The 13,551-nt window shown below is 43.4% G+C and overlaps 1 protein-coding gene across 4 annotated transcripts in view; it reads left to right on the top strand.

Moving 5' to 3' along the window:
* The window catches only part of fnbp1b (formin binding protein 1b), a 34,853-nt gene that overhangs the window by 830 nt on the left and 20,472 nt on the right, over positions 1-13,551 (top strand). For all 4 annotated transcript variants that reach the window (XM_071528126.1, XM_071528127.1, XM_071528125.1 and 1 more), the window contains exons 2-5: positions 398-513; positions 4,748-4,804; positions 4,932-5,079; positions 12,141-12,203. In XM_071528126.1, coding sequence (XP_071384227.1) covers positions 398-513; positions 4,748-4,804; positions 4,932-5,079; positions 12,141-12,203 — 384 coding nt within the window. The remainder of the gene's footprint in view (positions 1-397; positions 514-4,747; positions 4,805-4,931; positions 5,080-12,140; positions 12,204-13,551) is intronic.

The following is a 13,551-nucleotide window of genomic DNA, read 5'->3' as shown; positions in this document are numbered from 1 at the left end:
TTCATCTGTACTGGTAGTAGACAAACTTTCAATACATGCAAGAGTTGCCATAATGAGGAATAGGCCTACATTGGCCTTTACATAGATGTTTTATTTCTGCATTTTTTCATTGTTCATAGTGCATAAACTTTATTTACCTTGGCATTGTATTTGATTTCAGAAGTAGGCCCTAAAAAAGTTGTTCTCATCCAGTTGAGCTTGCTGTGAAATAGTTTGGCAGAAGATGCCAGAAGGATATATAAGCAGAACTTGTTCTGTTTCACATATCATTTATATTTAATTATGCTTTTATTCAGGATATTCTGATTTTATTTCTTTATTCCTTTTTTCATGATCGATTGATACTGACCCTTGCCTTTGAATAATCTGATCATTATGGCTTCTTTCTTGTTTGCAGGATCAGTTTGACAACTTGGAGAAGCATACACAGTGGGGCATCGAATTTGTTGAGAAGTACACCAAATTTGTCAAGGAGAGATCAGAGATTGAAACCAGCTATGCAAAACAAATTAGGTGAGTACCCAAGTTGACCCATGACCCATACACCCATACCCTGTGATTAGGGAGACTGTCTTTCATCCAGAAGGCCTGGGTTCAAGCCCCTGTTAACAACAAGCATCTGCCCTGCTGAACTGGCCTTGAGCGAGACACTGAGTCCCTGCAGCTCCACGGACGCTGCTCTGTGTCTGACCCTGACCTCTGACCTCACTGTGGAAGAAGCAATCGAAAAGATAGTTTCCCTACAGGGATCAATAAAGTCTTACATTAATAGAGTATCACAAAAAATCCCATTTTCATAGTGGTCCTATTGTTACTCTTGGGGGAAGGGTGATTGCTTTATCCAAGCGTAGAGCTAGATAAACAGGCTGATGTTGCCTGAAGCAGAAGTCTATTCTGCCCTCCATCTTTCTCTATGTTTTGGTCTGTAAAGAGTCTCTCTCTCTTTCTTTCTGTCTCCCTCTCTCTCGTGCATGGCCGTGGGTTTCTGTTGCTCGTTTCTGCTGCAGGCAAGAGGAAGTCAGGTTGTGGGGGATGGGGTGGAGCTTGCGTTTCCATAGAGATTAGGTATCAGCATTATCAACCCTAGTTCTGACCCACATTTTTTCTCCTCCAACCACAGTTGTTGGCCCTGCCCCCCCCCCCCCCCCACTTCCATTCCCTCCACACATTCACTCCTGTTTTGGTGCGATCACTGATTTTGACAGACAGAGATGGGAGCGTGACAGGTCCTTTACTGAGAGGAGGGCCGAGGGGTTAGGGGATCCGTCTCTTAATGCCTCTTGCATCCCAACAACAACCCCTGCCCCCCCCCCAAAAAAACAAAATCCCCAATCCCCGTCTTTAGAGAGGTCTAGCAAGACGGCTAATACTCTAAGTATTGACCCCAACCCCCCGTTTCATACTGACTAACCAATACCCATCCAGTATTGACATAGCAACCCCCTCTACCAGATCCTCTACAGCCCAAACCACTCCTCTTTTTGAAGATAAAGTCAGCTTTACTATTGAGATAATAGGACTAGCTGTGTGTGTTTACATGCATGCAGGATACACAGTCATAAGCACGGCACAGTTACAAAGATACAGACACATATCAGACGAACTTGCAGAGATAGAAATCAGGGCTCTATGACATCTCATTTTTTCCAAATTCTATTTTATCTCTTTTTTTTCCCAAATTCTTTTTTCTTGTTTTAATATTTCCAAATTTTGATTGGCTTTATCATTGTCTTGCTCTGTCTAAACCTTTGCCAAAATGCTCAACTTAAGTAAAAAGCTAATGTTGGATGAACACATTCAGGTGCACACACATACACACATGCACATAGCTGCACATCCCCTATATCATGGTGTTTACAATTGTTTTTGTTCATTTTTTAGGTTACAAATTACCAAAATATTTTTAATTAATTCTCCTGGGTACCTGCCAATTCTGTATTATTCTCTATTTATGTCTGAATTACATTTCTTAAAAGCCAGATTCCCCTTTTGTTTTCCCCTGTTGTCTACAAAGCATTGTGGACCAAAAACATATGCACTCACAGATTTACACTTGAGCACATACAGATACGGCATAATCTAATTAGTTAGCATCTGCCTACAGTATGTTTGACAAAGAAATGGATCGGGATAGCCTCATCCAGCCATGTTAGGATGGCTTTTATTGAACCTTAGGCTCCACAGATGGTGCGGATGTTTTCATTCACTTTGCTTACACAGAAAATCCATGTCAAACTGTAACTCCTATCTAGTAGCCTGAGATACACACACATACACACACACACACACACACACACGTGCATATGGACACTTGTCAGACAAGGCTAACATGAGGAAATTAGGATTTGCAGAGAGGATATCCTGTGTCATAGAGTGGTTATTCAGTTTTCTTGTGTTTCCAACACAATGTGCAGCTTTGTTACACTGCTGCTCGGCTTTACCTCTGGACTAAGTATCCTTCCTAATCAACTTAGCTCATTAGATCAGGTTTAATCTAGCAGGCACGTTCAACCCAAAAGAAACGCAGGGCTGTTCGATCTAATAAACTCTAATGGAATTGGCCCTTTGATCTAGTCTCCTTTTCACTCATCTCTGATGGTGGGAGATTCTTCCTTCTGTTCCTTCCTTTGCCTTTCTTCTGTTGATGCTGTCCTCAGTGTTGTTAGTTCTCTCAAAGACTGGTAGTATCTATCGATCACCTACAGTATAAGTGAGGTGTAGCATTCCTCACACAACAGCAACACAACTAACACACTTAACATTTTTTAGACAACATGGACTAGCCCACAGTCTTTACCAAATATACATCACACATGGCTATTACAATAGTTTGCACCATTCACCATACCAACCAATCACACACTCCACTAATCCATGATTAATCCTCTTCCAGTGCATTGGGGTAAACAATGGCACAATGGTTCAGTCTAACCCAGTACAGTGCAAAAATTAATGCCTCCTCCTCCCCCAAATTCCAGTCTGGCATAATCCTTATACAGTAGAATAAAGTAAAGTCCTGCTAACAAAAGAGACTGAGAGAGGGTGAAAAAATGTCTGGCTTTACTGTAGCTACAGTATTAGCCAATATGCATAGGCATCATCCTCTGGTACCATTCTACAGACACACACACATACACACACACACAGACGGTGGCACTGGTTTAATCCTACTAATTAAGTCGCTACTAGTCGCTACCCCAATTTTGGCGTGTTGGTTAAATATGTTATTGAGGTGGATGGGCAAATACAATCTGACATGACATCTGGCTGTGACTGAATGAATGAGTGGAAACAAGCACTAAAATTAGAGATAGGGTGAGAAGGACAGGAAAAGGGAGAGAGACAGATTTATCTGCCTAGCAACAGTGCAAACACCACCAGGGAGGAGAGACAGGGGGGATGTGGGCAGAGCGAGCTGGATGGAGTGCAGACACGCATTAGTGTTTTTAACACATGCATTATTCATTTCAGTAGCAATTAAGCATGCACTTTTACAACATGAATGATGAGTGAATGATGCTATAGTCTTACAACAAGTGGCGATTCACTCTGTTTTTCTAATATTGGCTCTTTAAAAGCAATTCACATTGAGCATCATACGAAATAAACATTTTTGATATTGATATGAACACTGGACAGGAGTATTGTGCTTTTAATGATTTACCAATCATTTGGGCAAGTTTCCATCAAACGTTTCTTACATTTTGCCCAGAACGTGATGAAGCATCTATTCCTAATGAGAGGTGGAATGACTTGTAATTACATCAAAAGCACCATCACTTCTGACTGGGAAATGACAATATGATTTGCAGCTTGGTGTACGTCTCATTACATTCTGATTTGTTCCCTCTCTGTCAAAGCATAATTGGCTTGTCTGGTCTGTGCCAGTTTCTAGGTGGATTGTAATAGATTTGGGTGTACAGTACTATAGCTGCATGCATGTATGAGCGAGTGTTTCCATCTGCCTGTTAGCGTGTATGTAGACCACTTGGCTGTTCGTTTTGATTGCTAGTTGACAACAGTACATCATGCTCTTTTAATTAGATAAGGATCCTTAAGGCGTGAGTACACAATGTGCACCCAAACACCCAGAGAGCATAGGGCGTGTTATTATGTTATGTCGACAGAATAGCTATAAAAGAGAACACCAATACAATTAGGCGGTGAGCATGTCACACACACTGTCATGCGAAAACAAACATAACATGATATACTGCAGCCTCCTAAACAACAACAAAAAATAGCCGGGGATGAGAGAGGGACAATGACAGACAGTGACTAAACCACAAAGTGGTCAGGAGGCCACAGGGGTTGATAGACTTGTATCTGCAGTCTGTTCCCCAACATTAACCCTTCACCCACAGCTGGCACAGTGGCATTTTCTCTCCCGTCCCTACACCACTCCATCAAACATCTCCTCATGCTTCTGCTCACATCCCCCTCTCAGCATCTCGTGCGGCCAGTGTCAAAACAGGGGCAGCATAAGAAAAGCATGCTTGTTTCTGGTGACTGATTCTGCATGCATACTCCTGGGGCGATGATTTATTACTGGAAGAGAGGGATGGTAATGGAGGAGCAGGAGCAGAAAGCACTCTGCTGGATTGAACGCTGTGGCGGATGATACTTTGGCACCGGCTGGTGTAAGGGCAGCGGCAGGGAACAGTTGCATTTCCTGTCTGCAGGCTGTGGTATTGGTAAAGACATAGTAAATAATGTCTGACAAACACTTTCCTCTCTGTCCTCACAGGAATTTATCAAAGAAGTATCAACCCAAGAAGACCTCACGAGAGGAGGAGGAGAACAAGTACGTTTAAGGACCTAAGACATAACTGAACGCGCTGATATCTTCCTTTTTGGACCACAAAAAAACACATTGATTATAAATGACCGTGTCGTCTTGGCCTCTGACATCACCTCCTGTGTCTGACCAGGTACACCTCCTGTCGAGCCTTCCTGACCACCCTAAACGAGCTGAATGACTACGCGGGTCAACACGAGGTCATTGCAGAGAACCTGACTTCTCAAATCATCGGCGAGCTGTCACGCTACCTGCAGGAGCTCAAGGGCGAGAGAAAAACGGTGAGACATCTCTTCATAGTGACACTGAGTTGTGCTACTTCTACGTCTGATGTATTATTTCTAGCACACGATCTGTCTTTTGGCCCGTATCGTCATGTCTTCCTTCCCCCGCCTATGCTTTAAGTCAAATGTTTACTTTAGTAGACAGTAGGACATGGATCCTGTAAGGGAAAACAGGCACACTGGCCTGCAGGAAAGTGAGCAGTCCATTCCCTATGCGTATCCTATTCTCCACGAGCTGAGGTCACTGCTGAGTAAATATAGATGCACCCAAAGGCTTGCCAGAAGTGCAGCACATGACTGGCTGGGTCCTTTATATGGAACAAAAAAATCATGGCCTCTCTCTCATTACAGGCTTATTTCTCTCTTATTTAAACCAGCTTACAAAGATCGGTCTACCGCAAAGTATTCTTAAATGTTGAAGTCACTTTCTTCCTCGCCATTATAAAGTAATTTGGTCGAACAGTGGACCTGCAGCGCTATGATTCATAGATAGCAGCGTGGTGCCCATCAAATCTGTGAAGTTCCGGAGGAGAGGAGACGCTACTCAGCTGGAAAAAAAACGCTTTCTTAAAAGTCTGTCGTGGACTCTTGTGTCACGGAAGTCCAGCTGAGGGAACTGGAGTGGAAAACCAAAATCAGCAGGCTGCTCAAAGGCAGAATGTCCTTTTTAGTGTAGGCTATAATGTGCATGCACACCACTGGTGACTCTGGTGGTGGTGTCATCAGTTTACCCTTACCTTACCCTGCCTCCTCAGCCTCCACTTCTTGATCTTATAAGAAGTCTTGGGGACAGATTGTCATTGATCAACTGTCTTTTTTCATTTTTGAATCTAGCAGCAGATTTGTGAGCACACACAGACGGAGAGCGAGGGGATTTCCAGCACTTGACTGTCTTTCTGTTTGTTTGAAGAGGAGTCTTCCGCCCCCTCAGGGCCCGCTCTGCTCTTTTGGATTTGGCTTAGCTCGGTTTGGTTTGGCTTGGCGTAGCTGGGGTCTCTTTCTAGTGTCTAGCGTTTGGCCCTTGTCCTAGAGGGTCCTTGGGCAAGCAGGCCCCTGCAGTCAGGCCCATGCCCTCAAGCTGCAGGATGCCACTCTGACCCCCTGTCCTTCCTCCTCTACATTCGTCTCTGCACTTTTCCCAGGCAGACCATCCCTCTTTTCCTCTGTTTTATTCTCTGTCTATACTCTCCCCATCTCCTTTTCTCTCCTTCGCTTCTGTCCTTCTCATTATCTCAACATCTCTTTCACCACCTTTTGCACTCTGTGTTTTCTCAGTTCACAAAGCAGCTACATTGTGTTTGTCATTTTGTGGACAGCTTGTCCTGTGTCAGTCTCTCCCTAAGCTTCAGAAACAGTGTTTCCTCAGTTAGCCAGTTCAGGGGCTTTTTCCTTCATAACGTGACCCCATAACTTATCTTTTGTGTCTAATTGGTTTTATGGACAGTGGATCATTTTATCTTAAAGCATGGAACAAATAGGTTATATTCAGAACAGTTTCCTCTAGGGTAACTGTTGTCTATGGACTTTTCTGTTTCAGCAAACACAGGCTCCAAAGAAATAGGCCTTCTTCAATTTTTTTTTTTTTTTTACAGAAAAGCCTCTATACAGTCAGTGTTTAATAGTGAGTCCTTTAAACTGTAAGAAACAGTGTTAGTGATAAAGCAGCTGAGCTTAGTGACTTTCATGGTTTACTGGCATCCTTTTTGCTGATTTCATTCACATGAATATTTAAGTACCACACAATGCTTTCCGTAGTGTAGCCTTTTGTTTTGACTCTATGTGAGACAGTGCTGTGCAGAGCAGACAGACAGAGACAGAGGGATTAGAGGAGGATCGAGACCTGCCCCTCCTGGCTGTAGTGGGAGCTTACTGGACACTGTGTGGGACAGGTAAAAGCTTCACCACAAACCCAGAGGGAGAATTGAAATAATACCTCATTGGTTCCTCATTTGTGGTTGTTTTGTAACTCTCCCATCTCCCTTCTCTGTCTCCCCGGATGAACCCCATGCTAAGCTCAGCTCTTGGGCACAGGAGGTGAGAGCAGGGTCAGTCTCACACAGGAATGTCTCCATAAAGGTTTTTTCTTAGTCGATTAGAGGGCGAATATAATTGTTTTTACAAAAGTGGACCCACTTTTATAGGTTAGACCCTTAGATGTAATGCAAGATATGATTAATTTAATTTAAGATATAATTTACTGCGTCTATTACACTTAAGGAAATTGATAACAACTAAATCGCAAATGCACAGGAATGAATATAAAAACATATCATGAGCCCAGTAAGGTATCTTCTTATTTATCATGCAGTGCTTCTTTGTGGCCTACAGTAGCAGTATAGCAGGCAGTGACTGGGAGCAGACAGGGTTAATATGGGATGAGGAGCGTAAGTCTCACTGGCCCGTGGTAGTGCTGAGGAATCATATTAAGATGTTTGGTCAGCATAGTGCTGACCCACCCAGGCGGTCTGATCACAGGGCTTAGGTGTCTTCTCTAATGAGGACTGATAAAGACCCTTAAACGCTCAGCAAGGCCTCCGAGACCGACGATTAGCCTTAACACTTGTAACATTTTTAGGTGTCTTGGTACTATATTGAGTTCTTCCTGTGTCGTTCGTTGTCTTTATGTGTAGACACGGGCTACTGAAAAAGGGTCCACTTGAGGGTTAGTGTGGTGCGCACTCATACGCAGCCACACGTACACACAGCACAGCACATAATTATATCTGTTGGTGTTGGGGGAAGTCACCACAGAAATCTATCTGTTGCATCCTGCTGCAGTGTGACAGCTGTTCATTCATCTAGAAAAAAATAAAATAAAAAAAGAGAGAAACATATCTCCGGTCAGCTGGCAAGGCCAAGAAAATAAGCATAGGCATTTACCGAAAAAGTCAGCTGAAAACAGTGATGCGCCATAAAAATGTCCTTTGGTGGGATTGGCAGAGGATACTGTCCTCGTTTATCTGTAGGAGGCAGGGAAGAGAGATACAACTGGCCTACAAGTGGTCTGCGTCTCTCTGGAGTGGCCTCACATTCCTCCTCTCGTTGGGTGGAAAGACAAATAGGAAGCTGAGAGGGAGAACTGATCACTGGCTCTTCGTCCTCCCATGGTCTCTCCATGCACATCCCAGTCCAGAATGACTCCGGTATAAATGACTTCTGTAACTTTACCCTGTTTGAACAGTCGCCTAATGGCCTAAACATGAGGAGAACTGTCTCAGCGGTGGTTTCATAGGGTTTAATCGTCCGTCTGTGTATATGGTCGATGACTTGTGGCCACTTCTAGTTTCCCATCAGTATGTGTGTGTTGACAGACTGCGCAGGACTGCAGGTGCACATTCCTACGTGTCAGCTCATGTAAATGAATGACTAACAGGCTCAGTTTGAGCGTACGCATACAGAGGTGCATACAAATGTACATATGCACCTCGTCGTACGCCCACATGCACAAGTCAACTCAAAAGTGCCCATGCTGTGTGGGAGCAAGGTTTTTGTTCCTCTTACATTTTTCAGAGAGCAGAGGCCGTTTTGATGATTTTCCCTCTTCTCCTCATGTCTGGTTTTGCTCCAAGCGTGTTACGCAGCATGTGAACGTGTGTGCGTGCCAGACAGCCAGCTCCGGACGTGGAGGGGACAGCTTGCGAGTGACATCACACTCACCTTCACCATAGCATGTCTCTCTCACCTCAGATCAGTCCAGCACAAAGATGGCACGGGAAAGTGGCGACACAATAATACACACACCTTCAATAGTGTGTTCTGTTGAATCCCACTGACTTAACATTGCTTCGGATAATGTTTGTGTGTGTGTAGAGAGAGCGATGTGTGAAAAAGAGTCAATCCATTCAATCAAAGTCATCTATTACATTCTAGCTTTGACAAATATTGAAATCCGCATTTCATACTCACATGCCTCGGTTCTGTTTCATTAGGGAGTTTATGGTACCTGGAGGCAGTCTGCTGCTCTGGGTTGTACCAGGAGGTGCATAACAGCGTGGGCCAGCATGAGGAATTCCTTTGTCTGGGAAAACAGTCTAGGGAGAGAGAGAGAGAGAGAGCAGTCCCACTTGGTTTTATAAAGTAAATGTTAAATCTGCTATCCCTAATCTAATATCCCTGGATGATAATCGCATTTTCCAATCACACTTCTTGTATATATTGTAGTTATAGTTTGGAGTCAGTTTAGAATATGTGCCATGTGTTAAGCCCAACTAGTGAGTTTATGCCATATATTTTTCTCTCTTTTTTAATTGCCTGGGTAACTGAGAGTGGCAGCTTCAGGTCACGGACCTGTTGAAATGCCCCCGAGGAGTGTGGCAGTGCCAGCAGTCACATGTTGCTACTGAGAAGGGCGTGGGGGGGAAAAGCGGGGTATATCTCCTCTCCCCTCCCTGACCATAAGGGCAGGATGGACGTGGGCCAAGTGTGTCTCTGCAGTCCATGAATTTAAACCCATGCAGACTGGCCAACAAAGGGGAATACCACAACATCTGCCTACATGGCCACACCGTCTCGTCTCTACCTGCATCCTTCACCCAGATGGCAACGCTCTTACCTCATTGAAAGTGAATGGACTCATGCAGTAGAGCTGGGCGGTTTACTGAAAATTTGCCGTAACCAATATTACGAATCTTTCACCGACCTAATATTCCACATATCGGTATGTTTGGTAAATGCATTCCTCCAGTGCGTGTGTTCCTTAAAGCTGCTACCAGTAAAATGCGAAACTTGGTGATTTTGGCGACCCCTTGAGTCCCTTAGTGGTAGGGGACGACTCGCCAATTGTCGCGGATTGGCTTTCAGGTCATAGCGCCCAGCCCTACCATGTGGCTTGCTTAGGCTTTGTCAAGCAAACATGATGTGATTAGTACATATGAGCTGTTTGGGGAAAATTGTTTATCTTCAGAGTGATGGAGAATGTGTTGATTGAGACGACATGGGATGCTGGATTTTTTTTCCCCGGCGCTTTGTCTTAGTGTTCTTAATGGCTCACATAAACTTTCTTTGGAAATGTTGTTATGGAGACAAATATTTGGTCGAAAGAATGCTCCGCAGTAACAATGATGTCATCCATTTTGGTGCTGTGTGTTGTGAAATGGCTTTATCGTAAAACGTTTTTAGCCTGCTTTTTAAATTGTCAAAGTTCATCACTGAACAAGGCTGTTCTTCATCAAATGGGGAGTTTGCGAAGGTCAAAGCCTTCTTTTCCTTTCTCTTTTGGGCCGTATCATTAGCAGAAAAACCAAGGTACTGGACTGTACCTTGACTCATCAGGAACTCGGCAGGTCCACTGTGTCCTAGTTTCTGTAAGAGCCTAAATACTTCCTCTGAAACAGCAGAGCACTTCCTTATTTTACGTAGCTTCCCTAGAACTTTAGAGAAGTGAGAAGTGAGACCACCTTAGGTAAACCAGGGTTCAGTTACACATTTTCACTTACAACTCTCATGTCCGCTGTTAATCAGGTGAGATTACCCCTTGGGCCTCCTGCACCGGTGTTAGTTTGACATCTCTTGCTTGTGTGCTTTGAATAGTGAGGATTTTCTTGTGCAATCTGAAGCACTGCCATGCCAGTGAAATACAAGCAATGGCTTTTTGTTCCTCATAATGGCCTGGGTCCATTACTGAATGGCAGCAGAGGACATCAATATTCAGCTCAGCTACTGACGCTAGCTCTGGCAGTCTTGGTAACCAGGGGAAACCTCATCGATAGTCTGTCCTCTCTGTCATTTTCATTCTAGATAGATTCTTTCTATCTATTGTTTCCAGGTTTGATTGGCAGGCCTAGATTAGCTTGATAGTTGACATGGAATACAATATTTATATTCTGTATCAGTGATCACAGACTGCCGCAAAGTGATCACAAACCATGTCACGAATTAAAAAAAACAACAGAGGTTTGGAAGTGGTTTGCTTCTTGTTCCAGGGGATCTGGCTGCGCTCCACGCAGAGCTGCAGAGAGATGTGCTCTGCCTCTGGGCCAAGCGCTCCGGTCCCCCGGAGCAAGATAGGCCAACTGAGGCCTTTTAGAAAAACACACAGCGTATTTACTGTGTGTGTCCAGACCAGCAGCTGCCACCTAGCCTTGTGCAATATGCCACACTTGGCGGGGCCAGCAGCCATCTTGGCCTCTCTGTCTCTCCCTAGATCACACTATCTGCCTCCTACTGCGCTTGCGTGCTTTATGGTATGGTATGTGTACTGTAGGCTTCTGGTTTCATGTCCAGCCATCTCCCTTATTTTGTCAGCTAGACTTTCTGTCTGTCTGTCTCTTGGTATACCCTCTTGCTCTCTCTCTCACCCTACCATTGTCACTGTAGCGTTACAAATGTTTCCTATCCCTCTGGACCTATAGAATAGGTCAAATGGAGATGTGTGTGCAATCCAGGGGCGAGCCAATAACCTTGCCACTGGCGCCATGCACGGTCCATGACATGTGACACTGCAGGTTCATAATAATTGGATAGCTTCTGGTCTGCTGTATTGGTCCCATGAGGGTCATTGTCTTGATCTATGTATTATCTTGTTTATTTTTATGGAATCTCTAATAAATAAAGTCTTCATTCAACTGATTTTTAGCACAAATTGTTGCTTTAATGATGTTTCCAGAGCTGCAACACACACAGTGGTGGTGCACCTATGATGCCTAACCCTGACATTTCAGAACTAAACCTAAACCACTAACCCTAACCCACCTGTGAAACTGTATGTTGCTCTTTAATCAAATAGAATTATAGCCAACTGCTTTGGCTTGAGAGTTAAGCCTTTGGGTTATGCAGTCATAATTTTAAATGTAGCTGTAGCCTGCATTTGAGCTTGGCCTACATTCTCTGTGCACATTAATATTTCCTGTCGCAGTGTGAGTAATAACCGTTCCTGGCTTTAATGGTATAGTTAGTCTCATACTATATCTTTTGTCTTTAGGAGAAACTCAATCCCACTCCTTCTAGTTTGTTATCACCGCTGTCAAGGTTAGGGTCACCTGCATTTAAATCCCTTAAGCTCTTGAATAGCATGATAATGTTCCTCTTTTGTGCTTCCCCTTCCCCCTCTCTTCTGACAGCACTTCCATGATGGGCGTAAGGCACAGCAGCACATTGAGAGCTCGTGGAAGCAGCTGGAATCGGTGAGTGACTCCATCGATGTGCAGGACCACTTAAGTCCACTAGTTTAGTCCACCATTGCTGAGAGTGTACAACTCTTCTCAAGATGAAACGAGAGACAAAGAGAGAACAGACATACCTGTAGTAAACAAGAGACTTTGTCCAATAGATTTAATTCGAAAAGTCAACATGCGCACACAAGTAGTACAGTACTATCGCACCGTTTGCTAGTGCAGTCCACTCAAAACCACTTCTGTACAATATACACTGTAGCCGCCATCTTAAATAGCTACAGTACTTAACTGTGGGGATTAAAGGATATCATTTTTTAAAATTTAACCTTTCTTTAACAATGTCACTCCAATGAGATAACAAATCTCTTTGAAGACTTGGCCTAGGAAGTACAATAAATATAGATCTACCAATAAGTACAGAATATGGGGATAAAAACTCAAAGTGTATAGGGACAGCGTGCCAACAGATACAAGGTAAATTGATTGCTACTCAGCTTTACAATCACTAATAAACCTCAGTGCTCTGTGATACACTGTGTCTAATGCACATGCTGTAACAGACATCGGGAGGTGGCATGTGACTATACAACATAATCAAGTACTGGCATAGAGGAGGTGGCAACCAGTCTGTTTTTAGCTGAAAAAAAACATGAATTGATCCTCAAGTAAAACCTAAATTTTAGCTTTGATTTCTTCATGTGCTGAAGAGAGGGCAGTCATGAATTAATATGCTTTAGTACTTACAAGATTCAACAGTCAGTAACAGTAATGACTGAAGTTTTTAGTGAAGTGCCAGATTTTTGAGCTTGTGAGCATAAGTTTAATTTAGTTAGCATAGTATAAGTGACATAACGTAGACTCTATAGTATCAAAAGCATTTTGAAAGGTCTTAAGGCTTTTAACAAGGCATGAACCACAAGTGTAAATGAGGGTATCATAATCATAGAAATGAAAATTTGCATTTGACACATTTTGGTCTATTAATTAGCCTATATAGATAGGAAATAAGAGAGGGCCAAGTACAGAGCCCTGGGGGACTCCTTTACAGACAGATACTGAGGCCATTAAATTATGTTCACTGCCCTGGCAAGTATGAAAGGTTTAATCAAAATCAGCTGGTGGGGTTTAACCAGAGATTGCACTCATACAGCCTCCTTCTTAAGCCATTCTGTCTTCACCAGAAACCTCAGACAATGCGTCCTTTTTGAGTCGACGACCAAGCTTCAAAGTATTGGATGCATATAGAGGACAGCCTCTCACATAGAGATGTAATTGAAATAATATTAGTTGAGGCTTATTGACAGTTGTTGACTAACATTTAATAAAATGGTTAATCCATCATCAATGTTATCCCCTC

The sequence above is a fragment of the Centroberyx affinis genome, unplaced genomic scaffold (genome assembly GCF_046629955.1).
Source record: "Centroberyx affinis isolate AG114_WGS23_722 - 3 ecotype Tasmania unplaced genomic scaffold, CSIRO-AGI_Caff_v1 ptg001621l_1, whole genome shotgun sequence".
NCBI lineage: Eukaryota > Metazoa > Chordata > Actinopteri > Beryciformes > Berycidae > Centroberyx > Centroberyx affinis.
This window is presented reverse-complemented; position numbering and strand designations above follow the sequence as displayed.